At 42.1% G+C, this 22,126-nt stretch overlaps 1 protein-coding gene across 2 annotated transcripts in view; it reads right to left on the bottom strand.

The window, feature by feature from the left end:
* The window catches only part of GALNT9 (polypeptide N-acetylgalactosaminyltransferase 9), a 213,507-nt gene that overhangs the window by 105,122 nt on the left and 86,259 nt on the right, over positions 1-22,126 (bottom strand). For both annotated transcript variants that reach the window (XM_054219677.1, XM_054219675.1), the window contains one exon: positions 19,145-19,325. In XM_054219677.1, coding sequence (XP_054075652.1) covers positions 19,145-19,325 — 181 coding nt within the window. The remainder of the gene's footprint in view (positions 1-19,144; positions 19,326-22,126) is intronic.

Genomic DNA, 22,126 nt, shown 5'->3' on the forward strand with positions numbered 1-22,126 from the left:
TCCTTTTTCCTGAATTTATCTGGGGAAGTGCAGATACAAGATACAGTGCCGTTCTTACTGGTGCTCTAAGCTTGGTAGTTTAGGCAGCTCCAAAAAACCACCAACACTGATGAACAAAGGTTTTGGTGGGTGAATTTCCTCCCCTGAGTGACAGCTAAAGAAATTGGGATAGTTTTCTCTCCACCTCTGCAAGTACTACAACACTCCTGTCAGTATTTGGATATAAAGCATTAACACTGACTTCATGTATTCACGTATTTTTTGGGTCCTCAGCAAAGAAAGTATTTGCCAAAGCGATGAAAGCCAATTTTGAGCTCTACTGCCTGATCCTTCTTGAAAGAACAAACTGCATGAGAGTTTTGCAAGAACTAAATGTAATGCCTAAGAAACAACTGCCACTTCTATTGCTCGAGAGATCATCTTCACAGTATGCGTTATTTAAAACGCTCCTCTGTCAGGGCTTTACAGTCTGTAAATGGTCAGCTTCCCTGAATAACTTCTACCTCACTTCAGTCTTAAAGTCAGGCCTTGGCCACACTCCATGCAGCATGGCCTCAGAAGTTATCCCTGAAGATGAAATTCATTGAAATAAAGACACCTCCTCAACTGTTCCTCAGTACGAACCGTGTCTGTTCCTCCTCCCGCAGTGTTTCAGTGCTTCATATGAAAGAGGAGACAGGGGAAGTCAACTAAAATAACCTGTCCTCCAGCTTTTCTGGTACACGGTGATGTTGACGGGGAAAGAAATCACCCACATTCTTCAAGAAAGAAATCGGGCCAAATCTTTGTTTCTGTGCTAATCTCAAACTTTACCTCTCTCAAGGAAAAGTGTCCTTTAATATCAACCAGAAACAAATGACTGCAACACTCCATGAGTTCACCAGCACACATCTGCTCCCGGAAATTTCCCACGTTCCCAGGCTGAACACTTGGACCTCATGCCTGCAGGATCTGCAGAAAGAAGAGCAGCAGCAGCCTTTTTACCTTAGAACTCTCTCTTCTCTGTCCTGTTTCCTACAGAAAAGACCAAATTTACAGGAATTTCTGTCCCGTAATACTTCCACAAAGGAGCGAGCCCTTTCTCTGGGGGGCTGGGACACAGGCAGTTCGACGGGTAGGTTAAAGCTCCCATGAGTTGCAATAACAGACACGGGACAAGCGCTTCCTGAGAATCAGACACTCATTTTTGTCCTTTTTCCTTTCTTTTTAAATTCCAGGCCAGTACAACTGGGACTAATTTCTCTGCACAAAAAAACCCCAAACCAAACAAAACAAAAACCCCAACCAAACAAAACTCCCCACATGTTCGTATCTTTTGTTTTTTAACACACTTGCTGCTCTATTTGGCTTAATTCCTCTCTTCTCTATGACAAATTATTTTACATATATGGCAGAAAGCCCCGAGAACTGTCAATCAGTGATGGATAGCACGACATATATGCATAGTTAACATACGCAGCGTGAAGATGGCACCACTTGTAAAGAATATTAACCCTTACATTTAGGATTATTAGACTCCTCAAAAGTAGCTGCCAGACACATAAAATGAGGGGCCTTGTATTTCAGTGAGCTATTTCTGCCTTTCCTCAGGCAAAAAAATACCAGAAACATGCCACCATGCCTAATACTCATATTGATTTATACATATAAAAATGCTAAAACTAGTTCCAACCACTTTTAAAACAAGCCCCATGATTAACATGAAAAATGGCTAAAAGCTCAGATCCTTCTGTAGTAAAAAGTATTTGCCTTTTTTTGGTAACTTAACTTGAGCCATTAATATGTTTTGAAATACCATCTGTAAGAAATTTCCACTGTATCCCCTAGTGTGCCCATTCAGATCTGCCTGTGGCTGTACGCATGCTGCATCACAAAGCATTAGGCTGATTGGAAATTAATGGAGAAGCTGAAATCTGCTTTCAAATGCTTTTCAAAAACCCCCAAAGAAAATGTCTCCCCCGTGCAACTTTATTTTTAATGGTGCTGCACTTAAATTTAAGGAAGAGCCCAACTAAATTCCAAGTGACACGCATTCTGCCTATTTTTAGGTGATTAAACACTACTGGCTCATTTAGATTTGTCAAGAGATTCTCAAGATTTCTGGAAGATCCTGGGCCCTGTTCTGATTGGATTGTTAGCTTGCATCCTTTAAAAGTGAAAACTAGAAAAGACTTGTTCTAAAAGAAATAAAGGTGGTCTTGCGAAATTCTGCTTTGAGACTGGAGAGCTCTTTGAACTTGAAGTTAAGTGAAATATGAACATCAGTGAAACCAATGAAGTGATACTAAATAAAGGCAAAACTAAAGGCATTTTGCCAATTCACAATAGCAGGGCTTTGATTCAAAGTTCCTACCAGCAAAATATATTCAGAAAACACTACCTTTTGTGCAACTTTTTGAAACTTAATTCTGGGAACTATGCTGTCTACGGAGGAGAGAGAATATTCTCTCATCTCAGTGCTTTGCCAAAACTAAGACCTCATATTTCAAATCGGGAAGGTTCACAAAGAGCCATTCAAGAAGCCAGAAAATGTTTTCTAGGGTGCATTCACAAAATTGGCTGCCACCCTGTGGCACCACTTCTTGTTCCTGCCACCAAGGGTCATTACTCTCCAGCTAGCAATGTGAAGTCAGCTATTTAGCTGCATTTCCAACAGTGATTTCTAGCAGATTTCCCATTAAGAAGTACTCTACCACTCAAGGTGATGCATCAAGATCCCAAAAAAAGATCTTTATGGCAAAGGAAGAATTAATCCCAGCATATCTGCAGGGAGTGAGAAGGTAACAGCCCGGATATCCAGAAGTGGACTCCATAGCTTAAGATACCTCCTTCTCTGAAATGTCTCTCCCATTGCACTCCAATTCCATGCCAGACGTAAGGGAAAAATAGTGGAGTAGATTAAATCAGAGGAATAATTTTCAATAAATAACGTGTAAGAGTAAACTCACTATTTTCCATTTGCACACAACAGTTTGCTGTACCCTTGAAGCTATTTGTTATTCAGATAACAATATGTAAACACAGGAAGTTATCCCTGACGATTAAAAAATTTACTGCAAGTATTCAACATTAAAAATTCAAGGTACTTTTGTTTAATTTTGCCTATCTCAGTCCCTCAGCTGGTGCTGTTGGTGCTGGACGGAGGCTGAGTATCAGAGTGTTATCCAGAAATGTAGGGCAATAAAAAAGTTTTCAAGGTAACTGCTGCAGAGCTCTTCACGGATTTCATTACAGGTCTGCTGTCACGTTACAGCGTGGTGGTAAGGAGGAGGACAGAGGAACGCAATCATTTTCTACTATTACTTCAGCTAACAATGTTTTTTGTGGTCTCGGGAGGACATACAACAAAGTTTGCCAAACAATCCTTTCTTTAATGGGCTCCAGTGTGTTTCACAGGAGACCAGCTTTAACCTCTGGTCAAATCTAGTTATGCAGCAGAATGCTTCTTTCTACCTATGTACAAATACAGGATGGGTGGAGGGGTAAACAACCAAATGGGAGGTCAGTCATAAAGTGAGTTTAACCCATCCCCTCACTGCCTGCCAAAACCGTAGTGGGAAGCTCTTCATGTTGCCCCATCCCAGCAGTCAGAAGGCTGGTTGGAGCCCAGAAAGGTAATGCTTCCCTGGTAATCACAGCGCCGGGCGTGCTGAGGTGATGCAGAAGATGATTTGACTAACCAGCAACGGCCTTGAAATGTTTAAACAGTAATCACAGGGCTTTTCCTCTTGCTTTAAATGATCAATTTCTATCAGAGCGCAAACAGACCAAGTTTATGGTATGTGGGAAGAATTATGGTTCAAATAGAGCAGTGTTCCAAGAACAAATGCATAAAGAACATTGATTTAGCACTGAAAATGGGAGTATTAAATCCATGATGTTTAGATGCCGTATATGGGATCGAGCTGAGAGCCTGGTGGTCGTAGCAGCATGTTTATAAAGAGGCACGTCTCTGAGTCAAGCAGAGAGGACAAATGAAGGTGCATGTGCCGTATCTATTTCCCTCAGTAGACAGGGGTAGGAAACTGCCCGACAAACTAAGCCTCTTTAACAAGAGATGATGGAGCGCATCCAAAGATGTCAACAGACTTTAGATCAGGACCCCGCAGGATAAATCACTGGGAAAAAACACCTCTGTGAAAACCTAAGAGCAGTCAGATCCTGAAGATGGGACTTTACTCCTCTTTACATCTTTCCCAGGGCAGTATCCCAGTGATACTTGCAGGATTGTTCTTTGTGTATTATAACTACTTTATGAAATGTCCTCTTCAAGCAAAGCAGTTAAGCATGCCTTAACTTCACTGGGGTTACTCATACACTTGAAACTAGGAACATATTTAAGTGCTTCATTGGACTGAAGCCTAATTGCACTTTTATAGCTTTTGTTTAAATTAAAGGCTAGCTAGAGGTGAACAGCACAGTATTCAACTATTCCATGCATTTAGAAGTTAAATGTTAACAACGGTTTCTTACCTTCTAATTATTTTGAGCACTTCAGAAAACTCTTGCATTTTAATTTAATTTTGGTTACATTTAGAAATAAAAACATTTTTAAAAAATCCAGCCATATTTACTGTCTAGCACAAAGCCAATATCTAGGGCACGCACTTCATAGCAGCAAAACACTTCAACGTATGGGGATTTTTATATTTATGAGCTCTTATCCTAATTCAGAAAAACAGGTCAGCATATGCTTACTCTTCACTCAGGTTGACAGAAATTAGGCACACGTCCTAGACCAAGCAATGTACTGAAATATGATTGTGAATTTGAGCGAGCCAAGGACACCCGCCAGTCTTTTCCTGCCTCTCAGGAGCTCTGACCGGTCTAGCACTTCAACATCCACGCACAGCTCCTGCCCAAAGCTGCCGGTTGAGAACCATTTCCTTCTCCACTTTGTGTTCTTTGGTGTTTTTTCCTACTTGCCCATAGAGCATAGACATTTTGAAGTCACATCCTCAGTGTGTGCAGATTGAAATTAATTTGCCATTACAAAGAAACCTGGAAGCGAGTGCTCTGCACTGGGGGAACAGATTATTCCTATTAACTGTCTGCCCAGCAGACTGAAGCTGTGAACACAACCATTCCCTTCTTCATCCCTCATCTGTAGACAGACACATTCAGCCTGTTTCATCCAGACTATTTGCTCAAATCTGTACTTAGAGAAACTTTCCTCCCATTGCTTCCAGGGATTCCCAGATCTGTCAGGCAAAGGAGTCGAGTGCTCCTCCATGAGCAAAGAGATCGCAAATTCCCCGCCTCTTGGGTACATGTGGGTTAATACCACCAAGGCATTACGCCAGTGAACCAGCTGTAGGTCCTGCATTTGTTTTCAGGCAGTGTAGAACATACAGGAGCAAAGCTTCAATGTCATTTTTATCTTGAGTTTAATGTAAACTGCACCATGACCCTCTGGGAGAGCTGTGTCCTAACGGAACATCCGCGGAGGGGATGAAAGCTGACTGCAGCCGCAAAATGAGACAACTGTTCACTTTGCGGATGGAAATAACTAAAATTGATGCCTTTCCTCTGGAATTTTAGGGGTACAGTCTAACTTAGCAACAGCACCCAAGGGTATTTTAGTGCACTGTTTTAATTATTATTGCTGCTATTAATATTCTATCATTAGTCAAGTCTGAACTACTGTCTCTGCCAGAGAGGTGTGTTTCATACTACCCTAGAGGCTCACCCAACGCTAGGTCATTCTGAAGACAAAATACATAAAAACGCAGACTAACAAAAGACCGGGAGCGTAGAATAAATAATATACTCATCCCTTGGAGCAAAGAAGAAAGTAAACTAATTGAGAAACTATTTGACAACCTGAAGGCATCTCACACAGGTAAAATGCAACTCCAGAGGGCTTCATTTATTTCCAGAAGCTGAGAAACAGGGAGCTTTGTGCCTAAGCGATACACAGAGATGAAATCTCCTGTAATTTAAAGTTGCCTAATGCCTCACCCATAAATCTTGCCACGCTGCCACCATCAAAAGTTGTAGGTGCACTTCTTAGGCCAAGGGGATGTGGATTTTACCTGATGTCTGCCTAACAATTGTCCTCGTTTTCTCTGTTTAATTCAGGCATACATGGAGAGATGAGTCTTCGTGCTGGGTAGCCAGCTCTGCTGTTCTCCTCCACTGAGAATGGCTGAAGAATGGCTTCTTGGCATCACTTAAGCGATCCCTACACAACATATCAGCTACATTATAAATCTCTACAGAAAACAGAGAATAATGTTGCCACCTCTTCTGTCATTACTATTAACCTTCTGCTGAGCAAGAGCCTTCCAGCTTTCTTTCTGGGGAAGGGAGATAAGAAACGCTGATTCAGAGTACTTTCCAAGTGTTATTTTCATGTATATGCTAATCTATACACCAGAGGTGGTCACACTAACAGACAGAGGATTCTCAACCTAAGACATTGCAGCCCATACCAAGTTTCTTTGCAAAGAGTAACTTTGCCTCAAATATTCATTAATTATAGACACAGGCTACTCATCTTTCTAAGACAAAGTATTTAACTTGCACACTGAATGAAAAAAAAAACCACTAGAAACACAGAGCGTGCCGTGCATTTCCCCAGTGGCCCTGCCTTTAGAATACTTCAGCTAGTTAAAAGCCCCATGACAAGTTTTGTGTGAAAAATGAAATTTCCCAGCTGATTTTCCCCAGTGCTGACAAGACTATTCCTCTCAACGCACAGAATCGTCAAGAACCACAGCGATCAGGAATCTGATTTTACACCACGTTACACCCTGATCTCCTGCTATACACAGAGGGGGTTTTACTACTCCAAGAACACCACCTTGGAGTTCGGAGGCTTAGTAACACATACCGCACGATGCTTGCTTCACAAGGGTTATTTAAATGTGCCTGGACAGCCAAGAAAGAGAGACCACAATGATCAGCCTGGTGCTGGCTCTGCACAGGAGGCATCAAGGCACAGGCCTGGAGTTCCTGCTCCTCAGGGCTTGCACCGTATTTCAAGAGAAGTCTCCAGGTAGGAACATTCAGCTGCTGCAGGATTTCTTGTGGCCAAAAGGATGCAGGCCAAAATTGCACATACTCAAAAAGAGTTCTTATTAAGACACAGCCAGTTGGTTTGGTAGAAATTTAGGGGAAAGAGTGCACAGACTGCATGCCAAGCAACTGTTCCTGGACCTCCTTTGAATTTCATCCGACAAGGTGACCTGGTTTGACTACGGTTAGGTTTTGAGACTACAGCAGAAGGTTTAGAAGCAGTACAACAGAAGCCAAGAAGCCTCCAGAAAGCTGGAGGAACAAAAGAGAGAGACCCCATAGTTCTACATCATAAAACTATCAAACAACTGAACTGGCAGGTGCTGTTTCAGAGAAACAAAACCTTGGAAAGCATCTAGATCAGGCTAACCAAGACAGGGAGCTTACACTTGCTAGCCTTAACTGTCCGGTACTTCTGGCTCTTGCTAGTTTTAAGAGTCTCTCACTTTTATTAGCACTAAATTCACTCAAAATAGGAGACGTGGGCAAAACAAGCAGGAGCTGACACTATTAAAGTGAAACACTGCATCAACTTGGAGTTCACAATTCAGTTTTATTTCAGACAGAAGAGTAAATTGTCTGACATTTTGGCCGGCTCATGTTTTTATCACAAAGACACAAACAACAACAACTAAAAAACCTTTATGTTATTTGACCTGAAACCTTGACTTTTTTATACCATGAAACCTATCCAAGTAAAATAGGAACCAAAACTAGCTAATTTTTAAAGTTACACCAGGCAGGCATTTGGAGATAATACAGATCTCACATTGTTAGCAGAACTAAATTTGCGTTTACATTTTAAGAAAGAAAAAGGGAACATCAGCTCAAACCATTAGACGAATTCCTTCAAAGCTGTAAGAAGGATATCAGGTGTAGTGTAACAGAGATACATGTAAGGAAACATAAAAGGAAAGGAAATACCACTCTGAATTCATTGCCTGACTTGTTCTCTTACTTCTTTTTATCCTGTAATGTGATATCATGGAGTGTAAGGTAACACGACAGACAGAAATTTACAGGAATACCCTTTTCTCCCTGGAAGTGATAGCAGGCAACAATCAGCAATGGGCCCGGGGGAGGGAAATGAAAGAAACTTTAAAATGGCAACACGCAGCTGCAGACAGCTGCAAGTCATGGCTGGATCTCAGCAGTGCTTCCGCACTACAGGTATATATTTACCTGTGAAAGAACGGCATACACAATTTGAAGACAGCACCCCACCATTGCTTTTCAGGAGGAAACGCTTCTGCTAGGAAATTACCGTGGCACTTTGTTTTCAAGTTCAGAAAATTACTCCAGTCTCTAAAGCATACTTTTTTTTTTTCTAAAAAAAAAGCAATCACATTTAAGGCACCTGTAAATGTACAGATCACGTGAGACACATGTAGTCTTATGATCTGTAAGAAAAATTGAGGGATGCAAACCAGTTTTTTGACTGTCTTTTTTTTTTTCTTCCCAGATGAAAACTGTGCTACATAACAGTTGTTCCTCCACAGCTGCTTGGTGGGGACCTTACCCAGGCTGCCCATGATGCCCATGCTGGCAGGTCATTCTGTAACACGTGTTGCTACTACGGAAATTCCCTTTTGTTTCTGTATGCCTTGGAGCATTTAACATTTTGGATTGGATTCACCTGAAATCCTATTTAAGCTGGCTGTCCTAGGTTCCTGAGGGAGACACCTCCAGAGGACATTACACACTATACATCTTAAGCAATGCTACTGAGTCGTCTTCTTCTCCACTACCTATAAAGGCAGTCAAGTTGATCACCTTAAATTAGATGTCTACTTTTAGTCAATGTTATGCAACCCACCTTAGGTAAACTATTCACGGATTCCAGAGTACGTTCTGGTGCAGACAAACTGCAGGGAACGGTTTCCAGTCTTACTGCATTTAAACACAACATCGCAATCAGTTATTTTTCATGCTCCCTAGTTAATCAAATTCAGTCTTCACTAAATCTACATTTATTAGCGCTGACACTCATGCAGAACTCGTCTTCAACAATTAATATACACAAAGACACGGCAAAAATGTAAAAAGAGGAAAACTACTGCATTTGAACATAAGGTGGGTTTTTGGAAAAGGTTGCTCATTTTTATGATTCTGTTTAATTTAGCCTTGCTGGTCCTCCTTTTATTATCCCATGAGCCAGTGTTAATAATCAAGACCTATGTTATACGTTTTGTGGTATAATTAAAGTCACTACTTAATTGGAAAGCCTAGCTAGCACTAAACAAAAGGGAATCAATAACATATCTAATGGGAAAAGCCAGAGAAAACTATCAAATATCAGAAATAACTGCAAGATACTGCCAGGTGTCCAGCACTGCTACTGTGGAGGCAGCATGGAGTATGGTTCATGGGGCATCTCTGCTTAGGAGCCACGTCCTGCAAAAAACTCTGGTACTGTCTCCTCAAAGCCTACGGGGTCCCCAACCCCTAGGTACACCAGAGCAGAAGGCAGAGCATTACTGTAGTGAAACCTGGGCAGTCTCATGGTCATACCCTGCTGCTATTGATGAAGCAAAAGCAGTCTGAGAACCTTCCTGACGACCAGATGGCGTTAAAAACTGTTTGGAAAGTTTCTCAATAATTTTTTATTATTATTGGGAGACATGGGCACAGTGTTAATCTGTTCCTCAGTCAGTCTTCTCATCGGAGCAATTTAACATTATATAACTAAATATTCAAAGACCTAATGGTGACCTGGGATTTTGGAGACAAAAGTTTGAGCCCACATTCCAATTAATATCTCATTATTTAAGCAAAGCTCCAGCAGAGGCTGGGAGAAGACTTACAGTATCTTCATAAACAGGGTCAAGTCACAACGACAGGTCTCCGCAACAAGTACAGAGGTACAGTGCAAACACCGAGCACCGGGTGTAAAGCATGGGGGCTGGCTGGCAGTACCTTTGATTCACAGGGATTTTCCCTCCCTAGCCAAAGGAGCAGGTCATTTTTCCCCTCCTTTGTGAGTTTTACACAGTTCTAGTCTAAACCCTTTACAGCCAAATAGGAAACGCTTCCCAAAATGCCGTGATAAGCCTTTGGCATACACAGGGATACATAAATAAGCACAACTGGCCCAGAGGTATGAGCAAATTTAGCTTGTCAACTGATACCCCACATGAGCCGAGTCAGAATGACAACCGAAAACACTGTGCAGTAGCTGGTCAGAGCCCGGCTCTCCGCAGAGGAAGCAGCACAGGGACTCACCCAGTCCACACCAGTTCCCTCTGCTCTTGGGCAAGTGGGAAAGTCGGCTCAGACTCGAGTACGTCTCTCTGAAGCTGTATCGCCAATTGTGCATACACAGTGTGCGCGCAAAGGCGCCCGGGATGTTTGTAGGGACCCGCAGCCCAAGGACAATGGCCAGCCTGCGTAACTCGGCAAACTGGCTGAGAACGATACGAAGTCCCAGAGCACGTGTACACACATGTCCCCTTTGCACTGTTCAAAATCCACATCTGGATATCGATTCGGGATTTAATGAAAACACTTCAGTTAGTTTCATCTCTCACTCAATTTCCCTCCAATAAACAATCCCAATCTGCTGCCCAGAGGTAATTCGGTCTGCTCCATTTTCTGTCTCTGTTTTTCCTTCTCTCTGCTTTAACTTACGTCATATATGCAGAGTGGCCAAAAGGTAGGGTTTTTTTTCAGAATTTTAGTGTGGATTTTCAGATTGAGAGTGGGTGCAAAAAAAAAAGAAGTCAAAAAGTTCCTATTAAAAAGAAACCTAATTAAAATCAAAATACTATGCCTGTACTGTGATTGTGAAACATGGACAACTGAAAAAGGAAACACTTAGTTTCAACGAATGTTTCACTTTACTGTGACCTGACATTAATCTGAAAGTCTCAGTAGAAGCTAGTGACATAAAATTCATTATTTTAAAACTAAATTTTTCATGTGAAACTAAATATTTTGTTGGTCTAAACATTTTGTTTATAACATTTATAACAAATATATAAACAATGTTTATAACATTATAACATTTCACAGAAGACGTTCAGTGTGACACAAAATATTTTTAGGTTTTGCTTTTTTTTTTTTTTAGTTGTCATTTTCTGATCATGAGAAATTCTGGTTCCTGAACAGCACTGGATCTGTTCCAGTTCAAATGTCCTTTGCAAAAGGGCCCATTACGTCACACTCTGGTTAACCTGGGAAGAATCCTAAGGGTCTGCTTCAATTTGGAGATTCTCCTGCCATTTTTCTAAGCGGTGCAAAGAACACACAGTGTCCCCAGAGGATTCGAAAAGTGGGTCACGAGGCAGCGCAAGCTGCAGAGGTGGAGAAAATCAAGTAATTCCAGGTCTAGCCCTCTTCAACCCACTGATCCAAAAGCTGATGCTCTTTGAAAGCCATCTGCCTTCCTGCCCTGCTCCCGCAGGGACACCCGACACAGACAGGCAGAGGAGCTGCCCGCCCCCACAGCCTCGGGCAGGGGCCGTTGGACCAGACCACTGACCGTCCTCTCACGACAGAGAACTTGCAAACACACGTATGATTTGGCTCGAGAGAGCTGCTGCCTGATGCCTCAAAAAAAACCAAACAAAAAAAAGACAACAACTCACAGTGAGTCCACAGAGCTGTACCGCCAAAAAAAGGGTCAAAATTAAAGGTGAGCTCCCTGTGTTATCAAAAGGCTTGAGCTCACCGGCCACTGAAGGACAGAAAGGCAGTTTTCCAGCTACTGGCCTCATACTAGGTACTGTTATTAAACCCTTGAATGAACAAATCAGAGGTCTATTTACCAAGTCTGGCCCCTTGATAGCACTATTTGATCAATTCCAGAATCCTTTTTGATAGGTAATTAAAAAAGCTTTTCCTTAGGTATAGAGCGGAGTGAACCATTAATTACACTTCAGAGCCCTAGAGATGCAATTCCTTTGCTATTGTGAAATGTCTATAGCAAGCAACGAAAACGCTCGCCTCTGTAAAAGAACCGAATAAATGAAAGTAATTTCCTTGAGACCTTGATTCCTCTGCTTTTTATGGCTAAAGACTCGAGTTGCCTCAGCATTAATAAGCTTGTTCTTTAGGGCTGAATTTTCTCAATACAAACATCCATGACCATAACACAAAGAAATATCTTCTTTGGCTGATAGAGCCAGCAGACTGAATCCATATATTAGTATTATTGTTATCACTGAACTGCCACAATGCACTCAGCATCAAGTTGCACAAAAAAGATCAGTTAAATTAAAGATCCCCACCAAGCGGCAACAATTTCTTGTAAAAGCCAATTTAGCCCTTATGGAAGCTCCGGGATCATATTAACTTTTCTCAAAAGTATGCATAATGCATCACAGCAAGTGGTTTTGACAAGTGCATGTGTGCGTATGCGTGGACGTGTCCTGCATGTAAAGAAACCCCAGAAGATACTTAAGTTGCAAAGTCAAGTGATAGAAAGTTAGAAAATGCCAGATTTACAGGTGTTCAACCTATTTAATTCAACCCCTTGCGATCCAGCCTGTGCACCAGAAAGAACAGGGGAATTGATGTTATCCTCAGAGATGACGCTTATGTTTGAAAGCATCTGGTTAGTTGACACTTCCCAATTTTCCAGCATGCCACACTGTAAAACAAACAGCTTTTGTAAGTTTGGGGGCCTTCCCCCCGGCCTTTGAATGAAATTCCCAAAGGTTTTGACTTTTTCTGCATTCTTCATCTTTGATAAAGTCAAAAATCTACTGTCATATGGGACTATGGCACCTCTGTCTTCATGCATGATTGGGAAGGATTGAGTCTGATCCTTTGTTACTGGAGCACAGACTTGTATTTTGTGCTACAGCTGGCAGCAGTGAAGGCTGTTAGTCCCCCAAAAGGGCAGATGGATAGCTGCTGCCATTCCTGAAGCCTGTTGTAGCAATACGGCATGTCCCAGCTAAACCTGTTCTCTTTCTCTACTCTCAGTACCCGGAACGAATTACACCACTTGAAGACAAATGACTACCAGGGGTTTAGGTGGCTGACTCTGGGCACTTCTGTTCAAGAGTGTGGGATCTCGATCAGACTCTCAGCTGTGTTGCTCCAGATCTACTTTTGACTATTCAGTCAAACCTTGGCCCCTTGACATTACGGTAAGAAAGGCATGCACACAGCCCAGCGGGTTTCACAGCCTTCCCATGGGTAGGATTCAAGGCTCTTCTACATCTACACATATTGGTAGAAATAGCTGATAAAATACACGTGCTCATGCTTTCCTGCACATCCAACACTGCTAAATCCACCACTGGATTTACCTCCACTAAGTACTCAGGTTCCTGTGATCACAACCCTCGTTTTGAATATAGAAGAATATAGGAAATGAATCCAATAACATTTCACCATTAAACAACACTTTCCCCAGAGAACCACAGAGCAAGTTCTGGCTTAGCCATGTGCTTCCAAGGGAAAAATAGCCTGTTCCTTACAAGAGGTGGTTCTCTTTCTTCCACTGCACAGAGGAAATAGGGTATGTTAGTGGGGGCTAGAAAGCCCTGCTAATACTTTACTGCTGGGAAGAGAGATCAGGACATTAAACATCCTGAGCTCTCTACAACATATTTCCCACAGTGGTACAGCCCTTGAAAAACTTCAGCCCACCGGGGAGCAAGGATGGGGCTGCAGGAGGGACACGCAGAGACCTGTGCTACTTTCCTTGCTGCTTTCTTGTGTCTTGCCCTTAACTTGAGAAATGTTTTTCAAGCTTGATATGTGCCTGTATGACAGGGGATAAAAATAATGCCATTACAAGCATTATGAATTCCCTTGTAACAAAAATAATCCTGCAAAATTCTTTTGTCGTTAATGTAGTTTTCCTAAGTGCTGAAAAACTTACTCTAGAATTTAGATGATTAATAACAGTCAGTACTAAGCAGACTGCTACTTTGGAGTTATTTACATGTATTTTAACAGACAAGATATCAACCACTTTCCACTGAGTACATGAACGAAAATGATTAGCTGAACATTTCTAAATACTCATCGATCAATCATAATAAATCCTGAGTATTCTGCTTGACGTTTAATTCAAATACATTTCGTTCCCACTACTCGGTCCTTGCACCTTCTCAGAGCACTCAGCGGCACTGCACTCAGAGGCTTCAAGGCAAAAGTCACCACTAAGACTTCTATAGCATACAATGGAAAGACCATCAGCACAACTTTAAAATCAGCCCATTTGATCTAGATGAAATCCAACAAGAAATGAAAATAGCGTTCAAGGTCACACTGAACAAAGTTACAAACTGTTGGGGAGGCTTTGCATCGTTTTATAAAACAAAATTGCAAGTTCCCTATATTACATGTCTCTCGAAACCAAACATCGCTTGAAATATCAATTCACAGTATGGTTTTGAACTGTTTCCCCAGGGCTGTCTGCTTTCTACACAGAGCGAGGGCAAGCATTCAAGCTGTGGGAGGTGCAAGATCAGAGAAGAAAAAGCTGAGATGCATTTATTACACCACGTTAGGATCAAACTACAATTTTGTAATTATTGTGTGAATCGTAATCGCAAGCAAGCTATTTACTGTCATCACTTCAATTTGGCACACAAACACAACATGCACAAAATCTGCTGTTGTCTCCTGTACTGACTTAATGATTTCTATCTTAAAGAAAAGGCTTCTGAGTGAAAAGGACTACCCGCCCCGGCAGCAGCAGGTAGGAAAGCAGAACACACTGCGAGCGTATGGGAAAAGCATCTCGAGAGCAGGACTAGCCACCCAGGCTTGCAGACTTCACTGCAGTGAAAGGACAGGGAGGTGACTCCAATTTAGGAGCCTTCATGGTCACGCTGTCTGCCTGTACACCTCTTTAGTGGAACATATTGTTTTAATTTGCTGGGTGGGGATGAAAATACCTCTGAAAAGCAATTAAACTGCTGAATGTTTACTGAAGCTATGCTAGTAGATGGAACAAAAAGCTTATTCTACTGGAATAAGATACTGGACAACAAGAAGAGGGGAATTCAAAGATAAAATGAACTAAAAGACAATAATTCTGATCATTTTTTTTTTTTAAAGAAAACTAAGCCTGGAATATTACAAGCCCCACATTTGCATAGTGAAATCATGTTTACTTTCATAAATTTTGTCTATGCAATGCAGACTTGAGTGTACATTCTCCTAGTTCATATCTTTAATATCTACTGGTGTGTGCAAATATGTAGATCTGAACATTTTTAATGGAAGCCAGACTGGGGAGAAAGCATGGTTTAATACTGTGGGAATGCAAACCCAGATAAGTGGTTTTATTCACAGGCTGGCCACGGACTTTGTACATGGTCTTGGATGCTAATTCTACCTTGCTTCTCAGTTGAAAAATGAAAAACCCTCCCTTTTTAAAAACGCAAAGTTCTGGGAATGACATACAAATATGTCATTAATAATAATTCTATATATAAATATATATATAAATATAAATAACAAACAGACTGCGAAGGGCTCAGCGATGAGAGCTATTATCAAGAGATGGAGAGACGAGACCATTGGGCAAGTCAGCATACAAAGCTGGACAAAACGAGAATGGTTTTCCCAAAGCCTATCTCAAAGATCTGGAGGTTTAGCTCTCTCCAATATATAATTAGAGCAGAGCGTCTAAACCAAACAGAAAGGCAAGCTCAGCTTTGCCTTACAGCTATGATGCACAACCACCACCTGTTAGGTTAGCATGCAGATGTGGTACTACGTGGTGGGTAAGAAGAGGTTGATAGGATAAGGAGAGAAAACTCCCTCTCAGCATTAGAGTAAGAGCTCCCAAGAGAGACTGTACATGAGCAGCTGTGCATTTGAGGAGGTCAGAGACAAGAAATACTGCTCATGAGGACAGCAGAAATTTCTGATAGAAAATGGCAACCAAATGGCAGCCCAAAGCTCCTTCGATACAAGTGGCTAAAACTCTTTGTATAATAAGAGCTTCTACCTTCTCCAAGCTTTCACTCATTTTTCATAGCAAACTCAATCTGAAGAGTTTTCCTGTGACTCGTAAGTATCTAGAGGCAAGTGTTTCCATTCCAGCTTCTAGACCCAACTAGAACCACCTCAAAAGTGTCAAAACAGCACAAGGAAGACAGTTCTCCCAGTAACTCAGACAGTTAATCATGCAGCACGGTGTTACAAGATCCCCAAAATGAACATGTCAAAAGGCTTATCTGAATGACTCATCAAAGCTCCCAAGTAAAACTGGAAGAGTTTAATCTGAAGTGAAACATCACTGCATTGCAAATGCCCTCATGCTTCTGACAGCTGCTGAGCTAGATTCAAGCTTGGCAACCTTCACTTTTGTATCTCCTAGTAGAGGATTCTCATTTATTATCCAGGTGGCCGCAGCAGCTAATAACAGGCCAGGTCAAACCTCGCTGACTTTCATTTGAAAAACTTCATGCTGATTTTAAGGGTCTTTAGACCAGATCTGATACACAACTCAAATAGTCGCATAACTACAGACTACTTTTCCCCCAGAATAATTCCATGATGGATTTTTATGACACACCAAGAGAGATAAAGAGACGAGACCACTGGACAAATCAGTATACTTGCATCAAATGTAATGTAATCAAAGCAATAGACTTTTTTCTCTTTGCCACTTCTTTATCTAGGTTTTCTTTTGTACAGCAAGCATCTGAGAAAACAAATGCTGAGTCAATACTTCTGAGATTAGATTAATGTGTAACACAGCTAATGAAATTTGTAGTTAAACCGAAGTTTTGTTTTGCTGGATTTTCGTTTTGGCAGCTTGAACTGCCTAAAATCCTAATTCAATTGCAATCTACTCAGATAGCACAGCTGTTTTGCTTGGCTAAACTTTTCTCACCACTTAATAAGATACTTTTTTATTTAACTTTCAGTTCTGCCTAGGAGCCCCAGTGGGTCTTTTAAAACAGAAGATTATTATTAGAAATTAATTAAGTATTCTTTTCAATTCTGTCTCCTGAGAGTAACTAGGCATTGCTGCTGATCTCCTCTGCATTAAGACATTACTGATTGTCATTCGAAGGATGACAGTGCAGATGTCTCATCTGGAAGAAACATAACTCCATAAACATGAAAGATTTGAAAGACATTTAATAAAAAATATAATAAATCAGTACAAATATTAAACATATAATTGCAATGTCACACATAGCACAGGCATGTGAAAAGTATAACACTAGAATAAAAATAAACACACATTCCAAAGACAAAAAAAAATAATCTTCCTGCAATAATAGGACCCAATGGATTACACTTAGTCCATGTTTCAGCACATTGTAAACCCCAACTAAACAATTCTAAGAACAACAAATACAATTAAAGGCAGTTGATTTGATGGGGTTTTTTTTTAAGTGATGAGTGTCTACAAAGTCCATCTACAAGAAGGGTCAGAAGGAGGATCCGGGGAACTACAGGCCTGTCAGTCTGACCTCGGTACCAGGAAAAATCATGGAGAGGATCATCTTGAGTGAGCTCTCACAGCAAGGGCAGGGCAGCCAAGGGATCAGGGCCAGCCAGCATGGGTTTAGGAAAGGGAGGTCCTGCTTAACCAACCTGATCTCTTTCTATGACCATGTGACCCGCCTTCTGGATGCAGGGAAGGATGTGGACGTTGTCTATCTGGACTTTGGTAAGGCCTTTGACACCGTCCCCCACAGCATTCTCCTGGAGAAGCTGGCGAATCATGGTATAGACAAGTGTACTCTTCACTGGGGAAGAAACTGGCTGGATGGCCGTGCCCAGAGAGTTGTGATTAATGGGGTGAAATCCTCTTGGCGGCCGGTCACCAGTGGTGTCCCTCAGGGCTCAGTTTTGGGCCCAGTTTTGTTTAATATCTTTATTGATGATCTGGACGAGGGGATTGAGTGCACCCTCAGTAAGTTTGCAGATGACACCAAGCTAGGTGGGAGTGTCGATCTGCTTGAGGGAAGGAAGGCTCTACAGAGGGACCTGGACAGGCTGGATGGATGGGCCAAGGCCAGTTGTATGAGGTTTAATAAGGCCAAGTGCTGGGTCCTGCATTTCGGTCACAACAACCCCAAGCAACGCTACAGGCTTGGGGAAGAGTGGCTGGAAAGCTGCCCAGCAGAAAAGGACCTGGGGGTGCTGGTGGACGGCCAGCTTAACATGAGCCAGCAGTGTGCCCAGGTGGCCAAGAAGGCCAAGAGCATCCTGGCTTGTATCAGGATTAGCGTGGCCAGCAGGAGCAGGGAAGTGATGATGCCTCTGTACTCGGCACTGGTGAGGCCTCACCTCGAGTGCTGTGTTCAGTTCTGGGCCCCTCTGTACATACAAGAGGGACACTGAAGTGCTGGAGCGTGTCCAGAGGAGAGCTACCAGGCTGGTGAGGGGTCTGGAGACCAGGTCATATAAGGAGAGGCTGAGGGAGCTGGGCATGTTTATAGTTTGGAGAAGAGGAGGCTGAGGGTAGACCTCACTGCCCTCTACAACTACCTGAAAGGAGGTTGGAGACAGGTGGGTGTTGGCCTCTTCTCCCAAGTAAATAATGACAGGACCAGAGGAAATGGTCTGAAGCTGCGGCAGGGGAGGTTTAGGTTAGATATTAGGAGGAACTACTTTACTGAAAGAGTGGTCAGGCACTGGAACAGCCTGCCCAGGGAGGTGGTTGAGTCACCATCCCTAGAGGTGTTTAAGAAACACCTAGATGTGTCACTTCAGGGCATGCTCTAGTGGCAGAGATTGTAGGAGCTTTTTTGTGTGTGTATGGTTGGACTCAATGATCTCAAAGGTTCTTTCCAACCATGAAAATTCTAAAGCGTTTGTTGTCACTGTCCCACCTTCCATTGCACAAGACTACAAGGAGCACGGACTAAGGCTTCCAGCTCTGATGGTGGGTTCAGCTGTCACTACCTGGCCTTTTCTAAGTGAACCCAACCCAACCGAACCATCACCAATATCCTGATATAGTTTTTGATCTGAGGCCTCGAATGTGCATATTAATGCATTTAACATGGCACTTCATGCTTGAGACAGCAGTTGGGCTTTTTAATTTTCACTAAACTCAGGGGTATACGACTGACTAACTGCTGTCATACTCTAACTAGGAAAGGATGTGAAGAGCAGAACGCCACCACGGCTCAACAGAACAACAATCAATCTCTTACTCTTAATAATCATGTAGAATTTAACTTACTTTTTTGGTCTGTAGTCAGGGATGGACCTGTCCAGTGATATCCTGTCACTGAGTTGGGCATTGTAACCATATTCTTCATACTTCGTCTCTGATTCATGGCTATCATCCCTCAGGGTAGCAGCCATTCCTCCCTGGCCCAGGCCCCCTGGACCTTCAACTAATCCCATGGGCTTTGCCAGACCTAAATGAAAAAGACAAAACCAAATCAAATTATTCATATAAAGGAAATGGATCTAACCTCTTCTGTGACCACAGAATGTTTTCAGATAAACAAGATCTGAGCTCCCATTGAAACTCTGCTCTGGAACCCTCATGGCTCTGTGGAAATTATCTTCAGCTTTTCAGCTAGAGTCCATATCAGCACATCTTGTAGTATCAATGTGTAATTATTAATAAGTAAACTATAAAGAATCAATTAGCAGCTTTCACATTTTCTCCTTTTTCCTGTGTAAACCCCTGAAAACAGGAAACTTGTTTACATACATTCAAAAATGCCTAATTATCCTTAAGAGATTTAATTTCATCTCACTATATCTGCATTTGAAATGTACGAAATCAGAACACATTCAGATTAAGAGGTTTTAGGGAGCTCTTATGAAAACTTACCACTTCCAGTAATAGTCTGTTCTGTGGGTTATGTGCCCCCAGCTGCTAAGAGTGTTCAAATGAAAGGTACCATCACCAAACAGTGTACTTACTAAAGCACTTGATGAAGTCCAGCAAAGCTCAAATACTCAGGAGAGACAGAAAAGGAGTATGAGGAGGAAAGGCAAGTTTTCCTCATAAGAGCTGGAGGCCAGGCCCTTTCCCAGTATAGCCCATTATAGCTCCATTCATTTTAAGGGAGATAATGCTGAACTTCTACCACGTGGAGATCTGCCAGTTTAACTCCATATTAATGTCAGTTCTGGAATAAGTGTTGGAGCTGAGACATCTGCTCTGTGGCTCTAAGACCACCCGCAGCTCTTGAATGGTTCAGGTTTGGTTCCCATGCTGGGAATGCAGCTGTGCAACTGGTCACCAGCTGCTGCTGGGTGGGAAATACAGGGTAAATCTAACGTCACTACGTGAGTCTACAGATGAGTCATTTGGACTCAACTGTACACCTTGCCCAGCCTGTTCCCATAAAGATGTGCTAAAACTATACGGGAGCTGACACCACCTCTCACCTGGGAATTACTCCGGATTTCCTCCGTCCTTCAGACCACTGACGAACAAAATATGTATATTATGTAAGATACTCAGCTCTATGCAGCTTAGAGGATCAGAAAGTGTGGAAACACTTGAGCTAAAACGATTAACCCCACATTGCTTGGTGATGGGATATTAGCTAGTCAACACTGCGTTTCATAGACTTCATTCACTGGTGTATTACTGCTCAACTCAAAAAACACACGTAAAACAAATGTAAACCAACATAAAAAATGCTCATGTGATCACATCGCCAAGAATTTCTTCCACAGCAAGAGGCATTTAACTTGGTGCTGAATTCTCATAAATAAGCTCCTCAAATATCCTGTGTTTAATGTCAAAGCTTTCCTTTCCAAAAGGCTCACTATCAACAGGTCATTATAAGCGAAAAAGTTATTTGTAATAGTCTTGGGGATACCATACAGAAATGTGCAAATATCCTCCAAATCATTTACAACGCAGAGCAAAACAATTAGAGTTTGACCTGCTCAACATTCTTCAAATTAAGAATTTTTCAAGAGGAAAATGTCGTTATTTCAACTAAACAATTAAAGAGAAAGGCAGAAAGAAACTGACAACATTTGCTAGCAACAAACAAAAGTAACACCAGTATTAAGCTGGGACTGGCTTCTCCAAGTCACAGTAAGGTCTGGGACAGTTTTAGTCCCTCATGAAGGAACGTCTCTTGCACCTCATTACTAACACTGTCCTCACTTATACTTCCATCACCATCTCTGCTTAATTACAGGACAGAACAGAGAGACAATGGTTCGTTAATGGTCTGAAAGAGTAAAGTTAGCATTTTCTACTGTAGGTGCTTATGAGGAAAGCCTACGCTAAGGATAAGTGCACCACTACAAATTGTCTGAATATAAAATAACTGAGTACCTGCAGCCCTCAGGAATTTTGGTACTGAATTTCAGACATTGCCTACAAAAATACATCCCTCATAACACAATCAGTAATCGCAAGTCAGGACAGAACTTGTTTGTGTTTGCCTCTTTGATGTCTTCTTCATGTTCTTTATCATCACGCACTGGAACACTCAACTGTCTCAGAGTGATTCATGACTCCGCAGGGGGAGGGAGAAGAAGAGGAAAAAAAAGAATGCCCTACAGAAAAACATTCTTGGCATGGCCAAGCTTTTGAAAAATTCAGACAGCTCCAAGCATTCACGCCTATTGAGTTGTTGAAAAGAAGGGAAAACAAGAGGCTCGCGTGGCCATGGCCTCATTATAGGTGTGTGTGGGAGGTGAGCTCCAGGTCTCACTAGCAAGGGAGATCGAAGAGAAGCCTGAGCAGAAACCCCACATGCACACATGAGGGAAAAGTAGAAAGATGAAGCTTCAAAACAGCATCTTTTTCTAGGGTATTGTATTAATGGTACACAGAGAGAAAAGACGAAAGCACTGAGCTACTGGGATTGATACTGATGCTTCATCAATAATGAACTTCTCCAAAGCTGTAAGTGAAACAAAATGCCAGGAAAAATGAAAAGTATGCTCAAGGCAAGGCAACGTGGTATCCGTACACAGCTCTCTCCAGTCAGTCACACTGCCAAACCAGGATCTTGGACCACCTTGGATGACTTATCCCTCAACATTTGGTAACACCAAACAGAGCCGTCCCACTGTTTAATGACTACTTGTCACGGACACTACCCTTCCTCCCAAGCCAGCTATGTTGCAGTGATGCTGCATGCCTCTGCTTTCCTTAAGATGCCCAATAAATGGCATCGTAAAGGGGGGCTCAGTTTCAGAGAAAAGTCAGCAGTTCCCTCAAAAAAAAAAC

Source organism: Rissa tridactyla, chromosome 13, assembly GCF_028500815.1.
Source record: "Rissa tridactyla isolate bRisTri1 chromosome 13, bRisTri1.patW.cur.20221130, whole genome shotgun sequence".
NCBI lineage: Eukaryota > Metazoa > Chordata > Aves > Charadriiformes > Laridae > Rissa > Rissa tridactyla.